The sequence below is a fragment of the Schistocerca nitens genome, chromosome 7, assembly GCF_023898315.1.
Source record: "Schistocerca nitens isolate TAMUIC-IGC-003100 chromosome 7, iqSchNite1.1, whole genome shotgun sequence".
Lineage (NCBI taxonomy): Eukaryota > Metazoa > Arthropoda > Insecta > Orthoptera > Acrididae > Schistocerca > Schistocerca nitens.
In genome coordinates, this window is record NC_064620.1 from 615,933,252 (window position 1) to 615,957,750 (window position 24,499).

The 24,499-nt window shown below is 44.6% G+C and overlaps 1 protein-coding gene across 1 annotated transcript in view; it reads right to left on the reverse strand.

Annotated features, from left to right (window-relative positions):
- Positions 1-22,173, reverse strand: part of LOC126195785 (atherin-like) — a 45,628-nt gene extending 23,455 nt beyond the window's left edge. The window contains exons 1-3 of the mRNA XM_049934419.1: positions 22,107-22,173; positions 14,715-14,869; positions 8,230-8,397 (exon numbers count right to left, since the gene is read on the reverse strand). Coding sequence (XP_049790376.1) covers positions 8,230-8,397; positions 14,715-14,869; positions 22,107-22,173 — 390 coding nt within the window. The remainder of the gene's footprint in view (positions 1-8,229; positions 8,398-14,714; positions 14,870-22,106) is intronic.
- Positions 22,174-24,499: the final 2,326 nt, after the last annotated feature.

The following is a 24,499-nucleotide window of genomic DNA, read 5'->3' on the forward strand; positions in this document are numbered from 1 at the left end:
AACAGGGATCCTAGATAATGTCTGAAGGATGGCGACAGTAGCATTAGTCTAGAGCTTGCAAACTGCTCAAGCAGCCAGTGCAGATGTGAAAGAACCTACCAGTGCAGGAACGGAAATGATCAAGAGCGTGAGAGATGGCTACCAACTCTGCACGGGAAACACTACAGCCATCCAGCAAGGAGAGCAGTTCAGTATGTCCCACATGACCAGCAACGATCAAGCCATCAGTGTAGACTTCTGAACCCTGGGACACGCCAAAGATGGAGAAGAATTGTCAGTGCTGGGCCTCAGGACGACCTGTCATACCTTGTGATAGGTCAAGACAAAGCTGTCACTGAGGGAAGCACGACAGGTGTGCACTGGTGGGTCCAGAGAGAGGTGGAAGACTGAACTCAGAGCATATACAGGATGTGGCTTGCCATCGTAATCCCTGACCAGGATCACCATTGCAGGAGATGGAATAACGTTTTGGAAAGAGGAGATGGTGGTAGATCGTTAACAACCAATGTCATAAGCGCCCATGTCATAACCTCAGATCATCAAGCAGTAAGAACTCTGAAGGGACCGTACGTTAAGCCCAGTCGACGGAAGGAACACGAGCTAAGAACAAGGAATTCCTTCTGGAGGAAGGTTCAGAAAATACACTGCAGAGACAACAGAGGTAACGAATTGAAGATTAAATGTCTGTCACCATATTGCTACGAGGGATAAAAAGTAAAACGCTGTCGACAGCGCGCTGAAACAACCGATAGCTCAGATGGAAAACATAAGTGGTATATATATATATATATATATATATATATATATATATATATAAAAGCATTCAGTCAGGTAATGGTGTACCATCTTAGCCAGTACACAACCTAGCTAAAAAGATCTCTTTGCCGAGAGGAAGTCTACCAAACCACTGGGAGAGCTGGAGAGCTTTAATTCTCCAGAGCTCGTTTCCATCAAGAGAGGACTACTGGTGATGCCAAAGTGACGCCACTTGCCGACAGACGGCAACACAGAGATCCGAAGGAATGGAAGAGCTAGGCGGCCGAGGTAGAAGGACTGTAGCAGTGGCAGCAACGTCAGCAGCCGCATTTCACATCAGACAGACATGACCAGGAACCCACAATATCATTACAGGGGGTCCCTCAACAGCAAGCAAACTGAAGCTTTCCTGGACCTGTTGCACTAAGGGATGAACTGTATACATCACACAGGCTCAGAGCATATGACAGTCTCTACTGCCGGATGCCCTGGATGGCCTGATAGAGGGCAGAGAGCTCTGTCGCAAATATTGAACAGTGTTCGGGAAGATGATATTGGAAACGGTCGGTCCCAATGACGAAAGCACACCCAACAGCATGATCTTTCTTAGATCTGTCAGTGTACACAAAGGTCAACACTAATTTATGAGAAGGTCGAGGAACTTACAATAGATCGAATCCAGAGTAGTTTACTTAGGAACCAAACGAAGTCCAAGTTGAACACAGGCCGCCACACGATGTCAAAGTGATGAGTTCACATCCACTGGGAAAGTAGCATGTAATGTGAAGTTAAGCCTCTCAAGAAATAGCTAAAAGCGAACTCAACAGGAGAGGGATGTTCCCATACTAGTGGTCAAAGGAGTCAGTGATGGATTTGAGGTGAGGGGCGCTCAACATCATGGTATCAGCGCCCTGACGGGAAGTTGCCATGCTAATCTCACGAGTGGGGATGAAGGCTGTCCCAGCGCGCGGAGCTGTTTATAATGCATTAAAGTCTACCTGCCTTCCCTACAAATTTAAAAATGAGGCCTGACTGTTGACTAAATGTCACCACTCTTAACACTGGAATCAGTATCTATGAGGATGGTCAGCAGATCTCCATCGAGACTGAGGGCTGCCCTAATAATATATACGACACGTTGTCAAAATATGCTGAACTGAAAGTGGTACTCCGCAAACTTCACAGATTGTGCATCTTCCCACCAGCAGTTGAAGCCATGTGTTGAAGAGTATGTCTGATGCGCAGTCTGGCAAGCAGAACCTCATTACAGCAGTGAGGCTGACCCGAAGTCCGCCACGCCTTTGTGGTAGATTTGAGCAACTGCAACTTGTTTTCTGTCACCTGCAACCATTCAGTCTCGCACTGACATGATGCGTCAGAAAAAGATTATCTCGTGCAACTGTATGGGACACCGATGAACAGCATCATCCCGACATCCCTCCTTGGCGGCTTTGCTGGCCATATTTTCCCGTATCCATGTGTGGCCAGGTACCCAGTAAAAGAATCTCCTTGCCATAGTGTTGGAGCTGCCGTAAGGAGTCACGGATGAGCTGAATCAGTGGGTCTACTGGATAAATTTCGTTAAGTGCTTGCAGCGCACTAACAGTCTGAACAGACAAACCTTTTACAGTGAACCATATAGTGCCATCAGAATGCCATATAACTCAGCATCATGATTTGTAAATTGTCCTGGAAGACGCACTTTAAGAACCGTATCAGGGAAAACAGCGCAACAACCAAGGACATTCTCTTGCTGGCTTTATCTGTATAAACAACGATAAAACTGTGGTACACTTAAAACGCACGAAAAAGTTGTCAAAACGATCTGTAGAGGTCAACCAGTAGGTCCTGGGTATTTTCTACCAAAAGACGTTTTGGATAGGACATTGTTATGCTTTTAAGCATCTCATGGAATCTCTACAGACCAGAAACTTCGTCGCGGCCTTGGATTTGACATACTGCAAAGCCTGAGATATGGCAACATGGTACATACAATAGGAGGAATGTAGAGGGAGCTCTAGAATCAAACTAATGGAGGCTGTTGGCGGACCTTCAGTAGAATATGGAGTCGGAACCCAGCTGGTCTACCAGTTTTGGTCGATGCGCAAGCAGTCTGAACTGTTGGTCGTGGGACAGAGTTGAGTGCCATAAGGCGTCATCTGACAGATTGTGATTACTTGACTTGCTAGAAGCTGCTCCCACCTAACCTGTAGTGGTGGGACACCGGCTTTCGCCAGTAGGGTGTTAATAAGACTCACACAGAACACCCTCATTGCAACTGCACGCCAATGTGGTGAACAGGGCCCAGCAAGCTTAGTATTCATACGCAACAAATCTACAGACCAAGTGGGATAAAATCAGCACTTTGTAAAATCCCAGAACTGCGCAGTCCGCGCCTCATGAGGAGCGACTAAGAAAACAGAGCATTGAGGTCCTTCATGCAAGTTGCCTTTATCTGGTGGACGGCTGCCCAGTTAGCTCCTTTCAGATGAAATAGCCAAGAACTGAAAAGCTTGAACGACTTCAATTAACTGGTCACGAAGATAAGTTTATGGGAACAGGTACACAGTCTGGAGTCGACAAAAATGCATAACTCGTGATTTTGCAGGAGAAAATTGATAGCTGTGATTCAGGGTCCTTATCATGAACTCTGAAGACAGCCCCCTGAAGTTGGCACTCAGCTGTGTGCAGTGTTTCAAAGGCATAGTGCTGGCCAAATTCATCCATTTGCAGTCCCAGAGAGAGACTGTGGGGCCCACTACATTTACAATACCATTGATGGCGATAATATACAGTGTTACGCTCAGAACCGATCCCTGATGGATTTCAGTTTCCTGTAGATATTGGTAGCTGACGGTTTAACCTTTCTGGACCCGAAAAAGTCAGCGAGATTGGATAAAAATCTGAACTACCACAGAAACTCTACTCATGCAGTGTGGTTAGGATGTGATGTCACCAAGTGAAATCCTGTGCCTTTTGTAGGTCAAAGAACACAGCAATCAGGTACTGGCTGTGTGTGAAAGAATTATTGGCTGTGGATACCAAATGAACCAGGTGATCTGGGGACCAGAAAGCCCGAAAGCCATTTTAGAATCTTGATATATGCTCTCCAGCTTCAAGGCACCAACAAAGACGGCGGTTAACCATTCGTTTGAATAGCGTACACTCTTCAGAGAGACTTGCCTGAAGTTACAATGTGGGTCCCTTCCCGGTTTCAGGGCAGGAACAATATCTTCCCGCCACAGAGATGGATATACTCTCTCCCGCCAAACGCGATTAAGAAGCCCGAGGTTATGTTTCATGCTGTAGACACGAAGATGTCTCAGCATTTGGTTGTGGATTTTGTCAGGTCCAGGAGCCTTATCGCGACACTAGCAAAGCGCTGCGATGCTCCCATTCACTAAAAGGGACATCATATGATAGCGAGCTATATGCATGGAAAGATAGCGACCGGCGCTCAGCAAGATGTTTCCGAGCCAGGAAATGAGGATGGTAATTAATGCAACCGGACACTTCAGCGCGTGTGCTACAAAACATTCGGCAAGTAACATAGGATCAGTGCAGATGCTACCATTGACAAGAAGCAAGGAATCTCAATAGATCGTGAGTGGCCGCAAATGCGATCGCATAGCTGAGACCTATTTCTGTCAACACTTCTGCTTCCATTTCTTTATTAGAAGCCCCGTTTTCGCCCTGTCTCTTTAATGCTCTTAATTACCCATGGAGGGATAGCGCTTGTGCGTTTTAAGTGCCCTGCGGCGTTCCCTAATGGCACTGGTGGTCGTCCAGATGGGTCTGGAGTAGGGATGGTATCATTGTGCTGCAGCATGAATAACAGTATCAACAGTATCCTCTACCAGTTTGTTGGTATCCATCACATGACTGGCTGAAAAAGTGGCTGTAGAGGAGGAACCCTGCCAATCAGCTTTCTGAAGCGACCAAGGTGTAGTATGTTCTTGATGTCTGAGTGGAGAGGTAGAGAACTATAGGAAAATGGTCGCTGTCACGAAGATCGCCATGAACGCACCACTGGATCAGAGTAAGATACTCCGACCGCAAATTGCGAGGTCAATAGCGGAAAATGTTCCGTGGGCCACACAGATTTATTGCAGCTCCAGTGTTTAGTAGACAGACATCCAAGTCTTAAAGGTGGTGGTCTGCTTCTCAGCCTCTGAGACAGCGTAGCCGCCCACGGAGTATCATTGTCATTAAAGTCCCCCAGTAAGAATAAGGGGGCAAGATGCCGTGCCACTAACAGCTCGTGATAGTGGAGAGGTTCCTCTGGAGGTAGATGAACATTAAATATTGTCATGGGAACTGAGACACTAATGGCCATGCGCTGTAGTGCAGCATTGGGACACCTGCTGACTGAATATCAAAGTGTATGAGGGTACAGACCCCACCGGACATAGACATTAAAGCGATTGGCACATTAGGGGTGGTAGTTTTTCAGAGCAGGGAAAAGTATATTGCTGCAAAGTGTTTCCTGGAGCGCTATTCCAATTACGGAGTAAGTAGCAAATAGCAGAGTCCAGGCAAATGGCTGTAGTACCTGTTACAATTTCCTTGAAGGACCGTCGCTGTCAGATCTGAGAAAGCGACGAATGGAAAATATGGGTGTGATTATTTCACTGTGAGGTCGTAGTCCACCTTATTGCGTAATCCGACGTCCATGTGCATAGGTCCAACTGCTGCAGGGCTGGGGAGCGGCACATCCGAAGCTTCAGAAAAAATGTGTATTCTCTGCTTAGCCTTCTTAGACTTCTGACCGATTTCTGTGAAGATTTCCCATTTTTTCTGGGAGTAAAGGGATCTGTACTTCTGTCCACAGCCTATGGCTAGTGGTACTTGTCTTGAGGGGGTGCACCTTAATAGATGTCATTGCCGATGCCGGAGGATGACGAGGCATCTATGGCTTCACCAATGGTTTGGGAACCACTGGTGCTATAGTTTTAGGGGATGAGGGAGTCTTACGTTACCACCGCATCCCCCCCCCCCCCCAACTTTAGGACAGGCCCTGGAGTATCAGCAGTGCACAGAGGTGTCATACAAGGCTGTCATTGTGTGGTGTGTGGCCTGTGACACGACAGACACAAAATTGGAGACCGTATTAGTTGAATAGAGTCGTTCAAACTTTTCCATTGCATCCTGATAAGACAGCGGTCAGAGCTATTTTCTAGAATTTTCTTCCCCCTCGTTAACACTGAGCATTGCAGTGAATGATGAGGGTGCGGTTCCTGACAGGTATCACAAAGGTTGAACTCTGACACCCACCCACATGCCCTACAATAGCCTTATTAAAACAGAGGGAGGGCATTTGTCTAAATGTTTGACATGTAACATCTCATCGGAGGAGGAAAGTAAGGCATGACATCAGACCTATAAACCACGACAACCTTATGTGGTAAAATGCTGCTGTCAAAGGCTAGGATAGAAGATCCCATGTCTGCTATTATCCTTGGGTCCCTTCTCGATGTGGCGAACAAAATGGACTCCACACTGCCCCAGCTTTAGGTCTCTATGAAAGGTAACAGCCTGAATTCTGTTGAAGTTATATAGAGAAATGGTGACTGGTGTATCTGCTAACTTTACACAGGCCTGAAGTGCTCATGATCGGTTGACGTACAACGTTTTGATCAGCAAAGACCCATTTCTCATCTATTGTCGCAACATCCCCAATATATCAATATTTTCAACGAGAAACATAGGCTTATTTGTAGCCAAAGACCCACCATCAGTGCTGGAACAAACCAAGAAATCCGAACTGTCCACTCATTTCTTCTTGCCTGGCTCTCGTCTTGAGGCATGGTTAATGTTACAAGCTCCTGCATTAAAAATCACTGCTCCTGAATAATGAGACCACCATGCTGGCACTGCGACCATTACGTTTGATCTGTTTCATTGCGGATCATTCAGCCTGACGCCACTCTGGAGGCTCTTCCTGCTGGCATCACAGCCAAGGCAAAGGCGAGCTGGTAGAGTAGCCATTGCCCCGTGTCCCAGTCCCCCAAGTAGACAGGCACCTACTCCTTGGCTGACTGTTACAGCTCAGGCATCAGCAGTGCTATTGCTGCGTTGTCAGGGGGCTATCACCAAGAGGGTACATGGCATCCCCTCCAAAATGGACTGGTTGCAGCTGTGGGTTTTGGGTGGAGAGGTAGATCAACTTGACTGGTAGGTGTGAAAGATAACAATGGACAGTGGAGAGTTAATGCACCACATTTCAGTGAAAATTTGGGTAGTGAAGGTGAAACCCAAAATGGGGACCAAAATTGAGAGCCAAAAAACTTGGTGGAAAAGCATTAAAAAGAGTAAGAGAAAACTCTCACAAGTCCAAAGAACAGTCAAGGCAAGTGAAAAACTTGACCCAATGAAGAGACAGTTGCATAGGCAAGGAGGGAGCACAGGTCTACTCTAGCCCCCAACACCAGAGGGGCATCCAAGCCCAGTGAAAGTGTTTTGAATGACATATGTTTCCCTACCTCGTATTATATGCTAATGAATTGTGTTTTGTGTTTCGATGTTTTTCTCCGCTCCCTGGTACTCGATGTTTTTGTACCATGTGATAGGAAAGCTTTATTTCTGAAATATCAGGCTCCAAAACAGCACATTTCACTGGAGCTCTAAAATTAAGCAGGTAATCGAGCTTACGGTTAATTGTGCGTCAAGTAGTATTTCAGATGGGTATTTACAGTTTTTATTCCACCTCAGTCCCTCTACAGCTAATTTAAACAGCAGGACATGCCAACCACAGAACTGCATTGAATTCCCATGATGGAAAAGGCACTGATAATTTATAGTGCCTTCTCGCCCACGCCTGTGTGTAACACGCTGTGACTTCACTACATACGGGCAGCCAGGCCTCGATCCTGCACAGGAGCAGTGTAGACTACACGGCATCGTGCGCAGGTGCCGTAACAGCCTTGATTGGGAGGTCAAAGAAGCTGCCTCTCTGAAGATAGAGCTCACAGCGGAATGGTTCCGCCGACGTGCACTGCCCGCTTATATAGGCGACGAGTGACCTGGATTACGTAACGCACTGATAACGGACTTAGACTCTGCAGGCACCGGCGGCCGGGAGTTATCCCGTACGCGCGCTATAGTAGCACCAGCAGCGCGCGTCTGCTGGTGCGCCGGCCTGGCGCCAAGCGGGTTGCACTATTCCCCGTCGACGTGTGTATCGTCAACGTCGCCACCGCATGCCAGTCTACAAACGTATTATAAGCCTCGAAAATAAACTTGGAGGCACTGGAACAGCTCAAGCAGTAATCTTGAATGGACCTATATTCTTCCGAGGTTGCAGGGTTAATATCACTGTGGATGTCGCTACTGGAAATTCTGGTAGTGGGCGTACGCTGGAAACGCTGGTTTGCGTCGACAACCCGTCACCGTATGGCTGGCAGTCCTGATAGATGGGCTGAGTGGACTTTTGCAAACAACAGAACGATTTTCTTAACTTTAACCGCCACGTACCGCAGTAAACTCCAGCTCCGGCATATCGCGGCCGGCGGAGGACGTCCCCCGCTCTTCTGGCGGTATCAGTGATGGCGGCGGCGGCGGCGGCGGCGTCGTCGTCGTCGTCGTGTCGTCGCTGTCAGTTGCACTGGCAGCTGGGCCCGCCTCAGTGACCATCTGCGCCTCCTGCAAGTACAAACGCATGTAAGCGCAATTTTTCCTCACGGCGTATGGGAGGGTCACTACAGAGCAACCAGCGGACAGCTGCCGATACCAGGCTGCAGTGGTGAACCCAATGAGTCAGGGCTGCAGCGCGTTCACCTCGTTATTCAACCTGTAGATTGAGCGAGCTGTGAATGAAACCAAGGAGGAATTCAAACAGTTCACGGACAGGAAGCAACAAGTTTCGTGATCACATGCAACTGTCAGATTAAAGATCAGTTTAGCCCTACGGGCCATGTCGTGAATAGAAGTCAGTTTAATATAAACAAAGAAGTTCATGAAATTTGTTCTGTATGAGGTCAAGCTCAGCAATTAAGTAGCTGACAGTGGTTTAAGCAGGGAATGATTTAAGATGCATTAGCAAGAAAATTTCTGAAAAATTTGTCCAAATATAATTCAATTTTAATTTTTAATAATATTTGAGGAACATTTCTAGAAGCCTATCTGTGGACAACAAGCGGTAACACGAGACTACAACCTTTAGAAATATATCAGAAGAATACTGATAAGGTGCGAGATCGGGAGCTGATATGGCAATGAAATTCAATGGTTTCTTCCTCTCAGTTCGACTAGGTTAATCGTGTTTAAAGGTCCAAACTACGACAACCTGGGAAGAGCCTTCTCGGATGGACGTAAGAAGACGTCCTAAAGAACTATTTTAACGGAATGAGAATCAAGAGAGAAGTAACAGGAGTGACGGGGGAGGGTAAGAGGGTGTAGCTGGCGAGGAGTGATGTGACCCCACCCAGAAGCAGTCGGAGGACTCTAGGATATTATGCGATGTGAAAGAGACCCTTTGCATCATATCACCGTTTCCTCACCTTCCATTACAACAAAACAAAGCGGATACGTTGATAAAATGTAAAGGATGAACCCTCACCAAAGAAGACAAAGCAAATATTCCGGAACTCTAATCAAGAACAGCTGACAACATGAGTAACTCAGAAGTAGATATCCTCGGGATAGTGAATTAACTCAAAATCACTTAACAGAAGCCAGTCTTCTGGTCCAGACAGTATACCAGTTATGTTCATTTCAGAATATGCTGATACGATAACTCCCTACATAATCATATAAACCGCTCGTTCGACAAAAGATGCGTACCGAAAGAATGGTAAGCTGCACAGACCACAAAAATATTCGAGGAAGGTAGGAGTAATCCTCTAAATTACATGCCCATATCATTAACGTCGATATGCAGCGGGATTTTGGATTACCTCTAAGAGAACTGTCTATTTACACACAGTCAACATGGATTTAGGTAGTTTTTGTTAAACACGACTAGGTCTTTACTTACAAGAAGGTTGAGCGTATTGACAAAGGATTTCAAATTGATTTCATATTTCTAGATTTCCAAACGGCTTTCGACACTGTACCACTCAAGCGTCTTGTAATGAAATTGCGTGCTTATGGAATATCGTGTCTTATGTGACTGGATTCGCGATTTCCTGTCCGAGTTCGCAGTGCGTTGTAACTGACGGAAAGTCATCGAGCTAAACAGGTGTGATCTCTGGCACTCCACAAGGTAGTCTTATCGCCCCTCCGTTGTTCCTTATCTATATAAATGATTTAGGAGACAACCTGAGCAGCCGTCTTAGGTTGTTTACAGATGACGCTGTCACTTATCTAATAAAATCAGATAAAAATCGCAAAATATGGGAAAAATACCTGTCAAGTGCGAAAATTGGCAATTGGCCCTAAAGTGTGACGTCAGCCTGAGTGCTAAATGCAATCCGTTAAACTTCTGTTACACCCCAAGTCAGCCAAATCTGAAGGCTGTAAATTCAACTAGATACCTAGAAATTACAATTGCGAACAATTTAAATTGGAAACGACAAAAAATTTTGTGGGGAAGGCAAACCAAACACTGCGTTTCATTGGCAGAACACAGAAATGTAACAGATCTACTAAAGCCTACAAAACTCTTGTCCGTCCTCTTCTGGAGCACTGCTGCGCGGTGTGGGATCTTCACCAGATAGGATTAACAGAGTACATCGAGAGAGTTCCAAGAAAGGCAGCACGTTTCGTATTATCGCGAAATAGGGGAGAGCGTGTGACTGATATAGTACACGGTTTGAGATGGACACCACTAAAAGGAGTTTTCGTTGCGGCGGAAACTTCTCACGAAATTTCAGTCACCAACTTTCTGCCCCGAATGTGAAAACATTTCGTTCACGCCAACCTACATAGGGAGAAACGATCAAACTAAGCGAAATCAGAGCTCACACGGGAAGACAATTGTTGATTTTTTTCCGCGCCCTGTTCGAGAGTGGAATAATGGTGAAGTATTGTGAAGGTGATTCGATGAACCCTCTGCCAGGCACTTGAGTGTGGTTTGCAGAGTATCCATGTAGACGAGACAGTAAACAAACGGTAGATGTAAAAAGAAGAACTGAAAAGGTGGGGAGGTTGTGAGGCAGGCCGGGCCACCGAGCAAGGGCAGCTGTGAGTCCTCTGGTTCGGAGCTGGTGGCAGGGCACTCCTGCAGACCTTCAAGCGGCCGACTGCGGCCAGTGCACACTACCCTACAGAGTAGATGCCGCCTTCTCAGGTAAAACTTAAAACCCGATCAGCTGTTTGGATGTCGTCCGCTAGAACAGAAGAGCGTGTCAGCAAGTTTGGTTCGCAGTTAGGTGGCATATTTGATGGCAGTCCAGTAGCATCTGGACCACTGTCAACGCGCACCACCCTGACTGGGATGGATCCACACATCGTAGGATGTGACATGTGGCCAACTCTAAGCCGACAGAACAGTAGATCCCCTTCGAGAAAAGGGGAGACTGCCACACGGTTTGGTCCCCCCACCTGGTCAACTTGTGCACTGAAGTTATTTTCTCTGCAATTGCTTAGAAAATAGCCTTAGAGGACGAGTAGCAGGTTGACACGCAGTAAAATCTAGGAACAGTCAGTTTGGCAATGCAGGGAAGTATGAGATCGGAACCATCTTAGAGGGAGACAAGGACTATCATACTGAGTGTCTTCGAATGGCTATAGACTGCATTAGATGCACAGAGACCAGCCTGCGCGGTGTAGAGAAGCATGCATGACTGCATTACACGAGTCCTGTTTGAAGACGGTAGCACTGCCTAAGATTTGGGAAATTTAAGCGCCACTCTCCGTTTCGACTGGTCATTGCCGAAATTACAGGAACTCCGTGTATATATAGCCTCAATTTTTTTCTAGTTAGATAACCGTGCAATCTATTGCAGAACTACCTACATCGCACTGGAAGAAAACCAGATTTAACGAAGACTTTAGTAAGAAACTGCAGTAGCGAAGATTAGCAATCCGTATATTTTTGAGAAACAGTTTCGACAGACTAACTTTCGTTTTCCTGTGTTCAGAAAATATTTTACGAAGTGTATACTTTGAGTTAGAACCTCATGCTTTTTACGATTAACAAAATTTAGCACTATAGAAAGGTTGGTCGGAAATAAAAATTTACACTAATTACTGACAAACCTTTGTAAGATGTGCTATATTCTATCCTTCGTAATAACATGGGATAACATTGTAACAAACATGTTCTGCAACAATTTTCTGGAAACCAGAAGACAGTTTTAACAACGGAAACCTGTTGTCATAAATGAACAAATTTACGTGATCTTTGCTATTTGAAGTTTTTACCAAGTTACTCACAGAGCGCTCCTAGTTTCTCAGTATGAGAAAACAAGTGATTAACGCCTGATCATACTTCAGCCGAAAGCAAGCCTCGTCCAAGACTTCAATTTTCGACCTATACCATAAGTTAATTACGACGAAAAGTAGCTACTAATGAAGGAACTGGAGTAGAGTGCTTTTGAAGTCGTATCTTACCCAAAAATTGATTAGCCACGAAGCAATACAGCAATGTTAAAAATTACAGCAATTCCTCGTTTAGCTTTGTCAGTGTGCCTCCTTTGCAGCCGCAGTGTAAACATGAGTAAATATCAGCGCCACAATTTAAGTTACAGCTTCACTAAGCTAGCGAACGTTCTCTCTCCACCGTTCTTTGCTGCTAATGCACAACGCTGTAAGTCGAATTAAATGATCTCTGGGTGGCTGATGCCTATCAAACTGTGGGTTCAGGAGGGTAATACGGAACGCCGTGCTGGATGCAAACGGCCTCTTATCACTAGCAGTCGAGATGACAGAAATCTTAACCGCATTGCTGTAACGGATCGTGCAGCCACGTCTCGATCCCGGAGTCAACAGATGGGGACGTTTGCAAGACAACCATCTGCACGAACAGTTCCGACGACGTTTGCAGCAGCATGGACTATCAGGTCGGAGCCCATGGATGCGGTTACCCTTGAGGCTGCATCACAGACAGGAGCGCCTGCGAACCAGAGTGCACGCATGGCAAAACATTTCTTCGGATGAATCCAGCTTCTGTTTACAGCATCATGTTGGTCGCATCCGTGTTTGGAGACATCGTTGTGCACGCGCATTTTGGAAGAGTGTATTCGTCATCGCCATACTGGCGTATCACCCAGCGTGATGGTATGGGGTGCCATTGGTTACACGTCTGTCACCTCTTGTTCGCATTGACGGCACTTTGTACTGTGGACGTTACATTTCAGATGTGTTACGACCCGTGGCTCTACCCTTCATTCGATCCCTGCGAAACCCTACATTTCAGCAGGATAATGCACGACCGCATGTTGCATGAACTGTGGTATCGTGTTGAAGATGCATGGGCAGTTATTACGGCCAGAGGTTGTAATGTCCCCACAGAAAATACCCTCTACCACGCACCAATTAATCACTGTCAATCAAACCATCCACATTCATTCACTTTGGAAAAGTATCTGATCTGATTTTCTCGTAACATATGCGGCGACAGCTCGACGACGCCGAAGTATTTTCTAGTGCGTTTATTCTTTGAAATAACAGATGCATATATGCATTCTCCATGGTTGTTAGAGTGGTAACTAGGACAGCTTCTGAAGTATCTGTTGAGGGATTGACGTGTTTCTGAGAGATACATATTTTGCTTTTCTTCTCGCTAAAGCGAGCCAATTAACATTTGTGCCGCTAGCGGTTTGTTTGAAGAGAAAGAGACTGTCAACGGAAAATAATTAAGACGTGGAATCACCGGAGACCTGGACATGTAATGGAGATGGATTGAATACACAATTTCCTTCATAAATAAGGTTTGTGACTTGTTCTGGAGTGAATGAATGTATGAGTTTTTTCTGAATCATTTGATGATCACGTTGGCCCTGTAATTAGTGGGGAAGTTTCAGCTGTGTCTAAGAGAGCCTGCAACCACTGAGTGTTAAATCGTCCAAAAAGGCTTCTTACACATCTGGAATTCGCAATCTTTCGTAAAAGGAACAAATTGTCCACACGATTGATTCTCCCGACTGAATGCAGTGTTTAACAGTAATAATAAATGTAAAGATCTCTTACAGCAAGCCAGCCGCTGATGACCAAGACGAATGACTCCAACGATTCTATCTGGCTGATTTCACGTAATGAAATATGTTAAAAACTGTACATAGATAAAAGAGAAAGAGAGAGAGCGAATGAAAAGAGAATACTAATAATCCTCCATTAGTCTAACTTTTCGCCTGTCTTATAGATTAATGTGTGAAGGTGAAGGGATCTTAAAGGCAACAGATATACGTCTATACAGACAAGACATTACACAAAGTTAGCGGCTAGCTACATTCATCATCTATTCTTAGATGAAGAGACGGCAACTTATTATCCTTAACATTTTAAAAATGTTAAAAGGTGGTTGTTCTGGGTACTGATTTCTCAGGATCGATGCACCCAAATTGCGTGAAAATGTGATCACATGTCAGTTCTAGTAATATTTGTCCAATGAATACCCGTTTATCATCTGCATTTCTTCTTGGTGTAGCAATTTTAATGGCCAGTAGTGTATGTTTTAAAAAGTATTGCTAATGGATGTGCGAGAACGCTTTGGAAAGTGTGGGCTATGCAGGAAGACGAGGAGCTTCACTGTGTGTGGACTTCAGCATTTAATGGACAGACCGTGGCCTTCTGAGCTTTATGCAGCAAACTGTTCGAGAGACGTATCTGCCCACGACAACATTCGCTCTTTTTAGACACCAGAAGCACTGTACTAGCAACTAATAAATAGTTGAATCATGTTGATGACTTCAGAAAAATGCAGAAAGTACATTAACAGAGCTGCACCACTAATTTTATGGAGGTTGTGGAGGGCAATGAAGCACATCAAAAACTGACACATCCACACCTTCTGATACTACTGTAACTTTTTTCCCCATTACTGGGCTATGTTAGAGACATCAGAGGGTATACGCTACCTGCGTCGCGGCGGCCGGGTCCCTGCCTTCACGAGACGGCCCTGGCAGATCTCTGCCCTCGCGAGGCTGCTGCTCCTCCTCAGCGGCTGCCGCCGCCGCCTCCATCACACGACCGGGCTGTCCTTCCATTGCTGCTGGCCTCACACGGTTGTCTGCTGCGAAACAGTAAGCAGGCGGGTCAGTGTGTGGGGTCGTATTAAGTCATCTGATTTTGATACACGAGGCTCGAGGTGAGAGCAAGCGGGAAAGGAGAAGCAGATGGATTGCGAGCGGGGGACGGAGGGGGGGGGGGGGAGTTAGATAGTGGAGTTAGTGTACAAGAAGGGATGGTCAGAGGGAAGAGTGGAACACACTGTAATTCCTATACCTTTTTAACAATTGTGAAGCATTGCTGGATTCGCTAGTCAATAAGTAAGATAGCAAAATGAGGTACAGCTGCAAGGAAATTACCTATAATTGGAATAGCTATTTTTGTTTGAATAATGCAACTCACCAAGACCACTCATTGCAACACGATTTCCCAAAACACTACGCATACTATCAGCATCGCACTCCAGATGGCACACGCTACGAAACGAAATTGCTTGCGATGACTGCTAGGAACTGAAATAGCTCATGTTTACATTTCAGGGAATATATGACCACGTACTTCTGATAGCTGGTAATTCGATGACACTGCACACAACGCCATTTAGACTGCACATTTACTTCTCTACCCAGCAAACTGCTCAAGTGCACAGCAAAGGGCAGTTCCAATACAATTACGAGTGCCGCAGCTGCTCCCCGACCTCGCCACGCTTGGGGTGCAGGGAGAATGTTTAAACGCCTTTGCGTGCGCGCTGACGTCAGTCTCACCTTGTCCTCGTGATCCCTACTTGAGTCTTCTCAAGGGGGCTGAACTATTTTCGTAGATTCATCATCATGAACACGGTATAGTTTCCACCTATCTACAAGCATTTGCCTGAACTGTTCTTTCATCTTATCCGTGACTCTCCTACGAGAGAAACAAACCTGCAACCATTCGTTGAGGCCTTTGTGTTTGTTCTGTGGCCACCACTAGTCCTGCCTCATATGGGTTCCACACACTTTAGCAATATTCTAGGATGGGTCACACGACTTATGAGCAGCCTCCTGTGGAATCTGATTGCACTTCCCTAGTGCTCTAACAAACTGAAGTCTGCCAGCTGCTTTAGACAGTACTATTTTGAAATCTTTTCAGCATTCCACTGAGTATTTGTGCAGTTTTTTTTTTCAGGCACTACTTCACTGGATGTAAGTCATCTGCTAAAATCTGACAAGGAGGCCACGACGTCCCACTCACGGATTTGCTTCAAACATGGCACATAACATTGGAAACCGAATGTTAGTTCATTCAAGTACACGTGTCTTACCTTAGAGATGTAAAATATGACCAATGCTGAAGTAGTATAAATTGGAAAACGGTAGGCGGGACTCGATCCAGCGCTCCAGCCATTACTGAGTTTCAACGCTAACTATGTGACCGCCATCAGCTCGTGCTCAGGGTAACAACACACCCATACACCACTGACGCGTAGAACTTCTCCCGATAATCTCGAAATCCAGAAAGTAATACGCCCTACTATTTACACGTCACGTTGTCCCAGTGAACTACTGGAAGTGTACAAAGTCTGAAGTAAATTCGTGATCCGTGCGTCGTGAGGTTACTATTAATACTGTGTAGTACACAAACAGGAACGTCCAATGTCCCAACACTTCCCTGGTGCACACCAGAAGTTCCTTGATGTGCTAATGACTCCAACCAAAGTAATACGCCCTACTATTTACACGTCACGTTGTCCCAGTGAACTACTAGAAGTGTACAAAGTCTGAATTAAATTCGTGATCCGTGCGTCGTGAGGTTACTATTAATACTGTGTAGTACACAAACAGGAACGTCCAATGTCCCAACACTTCCCTGGTGCACACCAGAAGTTCCTTGATGTGCTAATGACTCCAACCAAAGTAATACGCCCTACTATTTACACGTCACGTTGTCCCAGTGAACTACTAGAAGTGTACAAAGTCTGAAGTAAATTCGTGATCCGTGCGTCGTGAGGTTACTATTAATACTGTGTAGTACACAAACAGGAACGTCCAATGTCCCAACACTTCCCTGGTGCACACCAGAAGTTCCTTGATGTGCTAATGACTCCAACCAAAGTAATACGCCCTACTATTTACACGTCACGTTGTCCCAGTGAACTACTAGAAGTGTACAAAGTCTGAAGTAAATTCGTGATCCGTGCGTCGTGAGGTTACTATTAATACTGTGTAGTACACAAACAGGAACGTCCAATGTCCCAACACTTCCCTGGTGCACACCAGAAGTTCCTTGATGTGCTAATGACTCCAACCAAAGTAATACGCCCTACTATTTACACGTCACGTTGTCCCAGTGAACTACTAGAAGTGTACAAAGTCTGAAGTAAATTCGTGATCCGTGCGTCGTGAGGTTACTATTAATACTGTGTAGTACACAAACAGGAACGTCCAATGTCCCAACACTTCCCTGGTGCACACCAGAAGTTCCTTGATGTGCTAATGACTCCAACCAAAGTAATACGCCCTACTATTTACACGTCACGTTGTCCCAGTGAACTACTAGAAGTGTACAAAGTCTGAATTAAATTCGTGATCCGTGCGTCGTGAGGTTACTATTAATACTGTGTAGTACACAAACAGGAACGTCCAATGTCCCAACACTTCCCTGGTGCACACCAGAAGTTCCTTGATGTGCTAATGACTCCAACCAAAGTAATACGCCCTACTATTTACACGTCACGTTGTCCCAGTGAACTACTAGAAGTGTACAAAGTCTGAATTAAATTCGTGATCCGTGCGTCGTGAGGTTACTATTAATACTGTGTAGTACACAAACAGGAACGTCCAATGTCCCAACACTTCCCTGGTGCACACCAGAAGTTCCTTGATGTGCTAATGACTCCAACCAAAGTAATACGCCCTACTATTTACACGTCACGTTGTCCCAGTGAACTACTAGAAGTGTACAAAGTCTGAAGTAAATTCGTGATCCGTGCGTCGTGAGGTTACTATTAATACTGTGTAGTACACAAACAGGAACGTCCAATGTCCCAACACTTCCCTGGTGCACACCAGAAGTTCCTTGATGTGCTAATGACTCCAACCAAAGTAATACGCCCTACTATTTACACGTCACGTTGTCCCAGTGAACTACTAGAAGTGTACAAAGTCTGAAGTAAATTCGTGATCCGTGCGTCGTGAGGTTACTATTAATACTGTGTAGTACACAAACAGGAACGTCCAATGTCCCAACACTTCCCTGGTGCACACCAGAAGTTCCTTGATGTGCTAATGACTCCAACCAAAGTAATACGCCCTACTATTTACACGTCACGTTGTCCCAGTGAACTACTAGAAGTGTACAAAGTCTGAATTAAATTCGTGATCCGTGCGTCGTGAGGTTACTATTAATACTGTGTAGTACACAAACAGGAACGTCCAATGTCCCAACACTTCCCTGGTGCACACCAGAAGTTCCTTGATGTGCTAATGACTCCAACCAAAGTAATACGCCCTACTATTTACACGTCACGTTGTCCCAGTGAACTACTAGAAGTGTACAAAGTCTGAATTAAATTCGTGATCCGTGCGTCGTGAGGTTACTATTAATACTGTGTAGTACACAAACAGGAACGTCCAATGTCCCAACACTTCCCTGGTGCACACCAGAAGTTCCTTGATGTGCTAATGACTCCAACCAAAGTAATACGCCCTACTATTTACACGTCACGTTGTCCCAGTGAACTACTAGAAGTGTACAAAGTCTGAAGTAAATTCGTGATCCGTGCGTCGTGAGGTTACTATTAATACTGTGTAGTACACAAACAGGAACGTCCAATGTCCCAACACTTCCCTGGTGCACACCAGAAGTTCCTTGATGTGCTAATGACTCCAACCAAAGTAATACGCCCTACTATTTACACGTCACGTTGTCCCAGTGAACTACTAGAAGTGTACAAAGTCTGAAGTAAATTCGTGATCCGTGCGTCGTGAGGTTACTATTAATACTGTGTAGTACACAAACAGGAACGTCCAATGTCCCAACACTTCCCTGGTGCACACCAGAAGTTCCTTGATGTGCTAATGACTCCAACCAAAGTAATACGCCCTACTATTTACACGTCACGTTGTCCCAGTGAACTACTAGAAGTGTACAAAGTCTGAATTAAATTCGTGATCCGTGCGTCGTGAGGTTACTATTAATACTGTGTAGTACACAAACAGGAACGTCCAATGTCCCAACACTTCCCTGGTGCACACCAGAAGTTCCTTGATGTGCTAATGACTCCAACCAAAGTAATACGCCCTACTATTTACACGTCACGTTGTCCCAGTGAACTACTGGAAGTGTACAAAGTCTGAAGTAAATTCGTGATCCGTGCGTCGTGAGGTTACTATTAATACTGTGTAGTACACAAACAGGAACGTCCAATGTCCCAACACTTCCCTGGTGCACACCAGAAGTTCCTTGATGTGCTAATGACTCCAACCAAAGTAATACGCCCTACTATTTACACGTCACGTTGTCCCAGTGAACTACTGGAAGTGTACAAAGTCTGAAGTAAATTCGTGATCCGTGCGTCGTGAGGTTACTATTAATACTGTGTAGTACACAAACAGGAACGTCCAATGTCCCAACACTTCCCTGGTGCACACCAGAAGTTCCTTGATGTGCTAATGACTCCAACCAAAGTAATACGCCCTACTATTTACACGTCACGTTGTCCCAGTGAACTACTGGAAGTGTACAAAGTCTGAAGTAAATTCGTGATCCGTGCGTCGTGAGGTTACTATTAATACTGTGTAGTACACAAACAGGAACGTCCAATGTCCCAACACTTCCCTGGTGCACACCACAAGTTCCTTGATGTGCTAATGACTCCAACCAAAGTAACACGCTGTGCCCTCCCCATCATGGAATCTTTTATCCAGTCAGAAATTTCGTTTCATAGCCCATATGCTCAAGTTTTCGCTAGCAAACGCAGATGCGGTACTAAGGCAAATGCACTTCGGAAGTCAAGAAAATCGTGTATCTACATGACTACCTCGATCCTTTGACAAAAGCGCGAGTTGTTTTTCATATTTTAGCGGTAACGCCGACCACCTTAGACGGCGAACGATGCTAACGTTAAACCTCTGCGAGGAATTTTGGATAAAGTTGTGACCGTGAGATACCCTAATGAGAAAGAATAAGACGGATTCGCTGCCGAACCACTCGAGCAGAATGTAACCAATAGTGAACATGTGGGTCACGAAGAGACTTCTAACACAAAAGCAAGTTTTAATATTACGTATTAATATCGGTCGCCAGCCTTATTAGACACAGTAACCTAACCTTGCAGATAAATGTACTACTAACTTAGAAGTCAAACAAATGGCCAATCAAATAGCGAACAGTAACATATGCCTCTCAACAACACGTAATCACGAACACACATGAAACTAATAGCAATACTAAACAGGAAAGAGCATGGAATGATTCGGACTTAAATCAGGGTGTCTATTAATGATCTTACTCTACAACATCATTGCTTCGTACTGCTTCTGTGCCTGTGCATTAATCAAGCTGCAATAGAATAGCTAACGGTAAATATTTCTTCAAGCTCAGTTTTAAGCAATTAAACAGAATGCAAATCTAACTACACTGGCCGTGAAGGTGCCTTTGCTTTGCTTCATTAACCAACTAGCATAGCACACGAGGGCCCATAAACTCTCATGGTTTGAAGAACCATGCTAATTAACAAAACTACACAAGTAAGTTAAGAGAAACGGTAAGTATTGTCATCAATAATTATTAAGTAAACCACAACAAACTAACTCTTTAAACAACAAATGTGCTTTGATGAGCAATCTTAACCTACTCAAAATATAGATGGCTGTGCAAATGCCAACAACATTAAATTCCAATTCAAACACTCATGAAATTAACACCGATAAAACTTTGTAATTCTGATCAAAGTTCGTAAATGCAACAATTTATACTCTTCCACTTCAGATCAATAATTTTCTTTTAACTAACAAAAATGGTTCAAATGGCACTGAGCACTATGGGATTTAACATCTGAGGACATCAGTCCCCTAGAACTTTGAACCACTTAACTAACCTAGGGACATCACACATATCCACGCCCGAGGCAGGATTCGAACCTGCGACCGTAGCGGTCGCGCAGTTCCAGACTGAAGCGCGTAGAACCGCTCGGCCACATGTCCGGCGTTTTAACTAACAACTTTACTATTTTAAGGCAGCTTTTCATGTAAAGCAAATTTTAGAAAATTACTGCAGACTGATTTAAAAATGCCCTAGAAGTGGAGTATTTCTCACACAATTAAACTGAACTTTAAACACTAGAAAGCAACTATTTTTCCAGCTGCCGAATAAGTGTTTCTATAATAAAGACACTGAATTAAATTCACTAGGATAGTATTCCTGTTCAGGTTCGTGATTTGGGATAATCATGGGTGACAGATGGAATTTTTATTAACACCATGATTACTAGAATGAGATTTTCACTCTACAGCGGAGTGTGCGCTGATATGAAACTTCCTGGCAGATTAAAACTGTGTGCCGGGCCGAGACTCGAACTCGGGACCTTTGCCTTTCGCGGGCAAGTGCTCTGCCAAATGAGCTACCCAAGCACGACTCACGCCCCGTCCTCACAGCTTTAATTCTGCCAGTACCTCGTCTCGAGACGATATTTGATTTTGTGTGTACATTCTTTTTTTCCTCATACACTGAGGCATTTTCCAGTCGCTTGAGACTATGCACTGGGCAACATTCGCGGTAAATGTAAGTTATGTAACGATCCAATGCCATGAAGACCGAATGGTGACTATTTAGAGCTATGACAGGAACAATCATTTGAAACAGTTATACCTAGTAGTCATGGGCTGAAATACGCACCTTACAAGCTATGAGCAATTTTTCAGCAGGAGACGTGTTTCGCGGCAGCTAAGACTTTAGCCCTAAAGGTATGCATTTTAGAGGCAACGTTGACTAAGCTTTTTCTTCGAACGTTTGCTCCTGCGATGTCCCTGAACATTTACCATTCGTCCTGAGCCACCCCATATACACTGATACAGGACGTCCTTCCTGTTTGGGAATTTCTCTTTCATGTTCTAAGATAGCTGCCGTTCTGAGAAACTCCATTTACGATCAGTGACAGTAGTACAGCGAGGCACGGTAAACCGTTACGCTCCAACTGGGGGCTCCACTAAGTATTCGAACTTACGTTAGTTTCTTCGCCTCTTTCTTCTGTGTGATAGGAAATAAGCGAGCCGAAGAGGGATTGTTATCCGTGTTAAACGACTTGAGAACGATGTTTTGGAAACAGACTAGGGGTGGTGGTGGTGGTGGTGGTGGTGGTGGTGGTGGTTTCGACGGTGCCCACTCCGGCATTCCCTCTAGTTTAGGAAAACTAATCTGGAGGACTGCGAATGTCTAAAGCCAATCACCTCTAGTGCCTCATCTACTCCAGCCAGCTGAAAGACTTTTTTGCAACTCATTGAATTTTATGACTCGCCAAGTAAAATATCAAAGTGTCGCCACTCTCCGTTTAGCGTTCGCAAAGAACTTTTGTCTAACCGCCCTTTCACATCTACAGTCTCACTGCTGCACGTAGATATTTTGCATGTCAATAGTGGTTGTTCACCTACTCTCCTGAATGGTCTAAAATTGCGTTTTTGTTACAAGTTTAAGGAAATATTTAGTCTTAATAGCATATATCGCTATTCCACCCACATTTGAAATTGTGTGCCCTGGAAACTTTCCAATGTCAAGAAAGTCTTCATATAGTCTCTATAAATGGAGGTACGTACTCTTGCCATTTCTGTACCTACACTTTAAGAACTACATACCTTAGACAGTCATTGAGAAACTGTCTTTCAGGAATAACTGTCGATACACCCACCAATTTACCGACTGACCAATTTCGTGGCAGCCTACACACGTCCCAACCGATTGCTCTCTGCCATTACAGCGGGCCGACTGGTTTCTGTGATTTGTGTTTAGTTCTTCCATTTATATTCTGCGAGATTGCTCTTGTTTTTACACAAACCGAAACAAGGGTTTGCCTCAGCTGCTTTTAAGGTAACAAGGCAGAAAAAGCAGAGAAGAAGCTGTGTACAAAGAAGTGGCCAATGTAATTATAGAAATTCGCTCACGTTCCGTTGCTCAAGCAGCTGGGAACAGACTATTTTCGTACTCAAGAATGGGTGAATCATGCATTACAGAGCAGCTAAATATTAAACCATTCTTAACAGAAAAGAGCAGTTGGGAGAGAGGGTGTAATCTGCGAGGAGAGGCTGTTACGTTACGGTTTGTAGCCACTGGCAGATTTTAGGAAGACCTTAGATTCAACGCTTCTGTATCCCCACAGTTGTTAACGAGAATGATTCGTGAAATGTGCAACGTCATTTATAGTTAATTGAGGAAATACACCACGGTAAAACAAAATAAATGAAAGAAAAGATGATAGTGTGAACGTTATGTATACAGCATAAAATATGAGCTGTGAGTTTAAGGAACATTGCGAATTCAAAGAAAGGTTACATGTGATCGTGGCGAACACACAAACGACATGTACGTAAGACGAAGCATTTATCAATTGTTAGAAGCAATAAATCCAAACTTAACTCTTCATAGAGGGCATGTATACAGGCTGGCCTTTTTAAAGGCCTTACAGCAATGAAGCAAGTAAGTTTTATGAATTAACGTCCAAAGAATGTCGATGTTTCTGTTCTTAGATTTCACTCCCGGTAAGTGTCGGAAATATAATTTAGAAACGTAAATACAGAAGGTAGACGTTTGTATGTCACGAAACCATTATCGATTCATTAAAGAATGAAAAGGTTCTTCATACCTTGCATTTATATTGCTATAACCTTCGGACGAGGTATCAAAACATCTTCAACCTCCATTTTTTTTATTTCTTGCCCTTGGGCGTTAACCATTTAGCCATACGAGCGAGTAAACTACAGATTTGGGAATTACGTAAGCGCCCGATCCCGCCCGTCTGCTTTGACCCATGACGTCACAAATATGGCGGAAACGACAGACCACGATTCCAATATGGCGCATATAAAGTACACATTATGAGGACGAGATAATATCGAAAAACACACTTTCCACAAAAAGCCTAATGACACTAAGGGGACAAGCGGGGGAAATGGGGTGTTTTGGGTGGCAAACTAAATATGAACAAATTTAGACACCCACCCCCATACAAAACCACACAAAACTACGAAAACGACGAAAAAACCTACATTACAAAACTCCCCAAAACTAAATATAATCTGGAATCGGACACTTCCTTTGACCTAAATAGCTCAACAGCAGCTCCCAATCCCATAAATTAGGATCAAACACTTCCCTTGGCCTATATAGCTCATAAACATCTCCCGATACCAATATCAACATACACAGCCACACCTTGGGATCGAACACTTCCCTTGACGTGCGCACTTAATTTTATGCGTCATATCCATTCCTGAACAAAAACAACCGATTAATTTTACTAAAATTACCACAAGATGTACAGCGAACAACACTAAACCTTCACACAAAATCGTTCACTCACAAACGAATTCCACTAGAAAAACAGCCGACACTAACAATTCCGGATAATGAGCAAAAGCAAACTGAACCCACTACACCACACAAACGAAAACCCTGAACATACCACCAGAGAGCACAAACCACAATACGACGACATCTTCAAACCCAC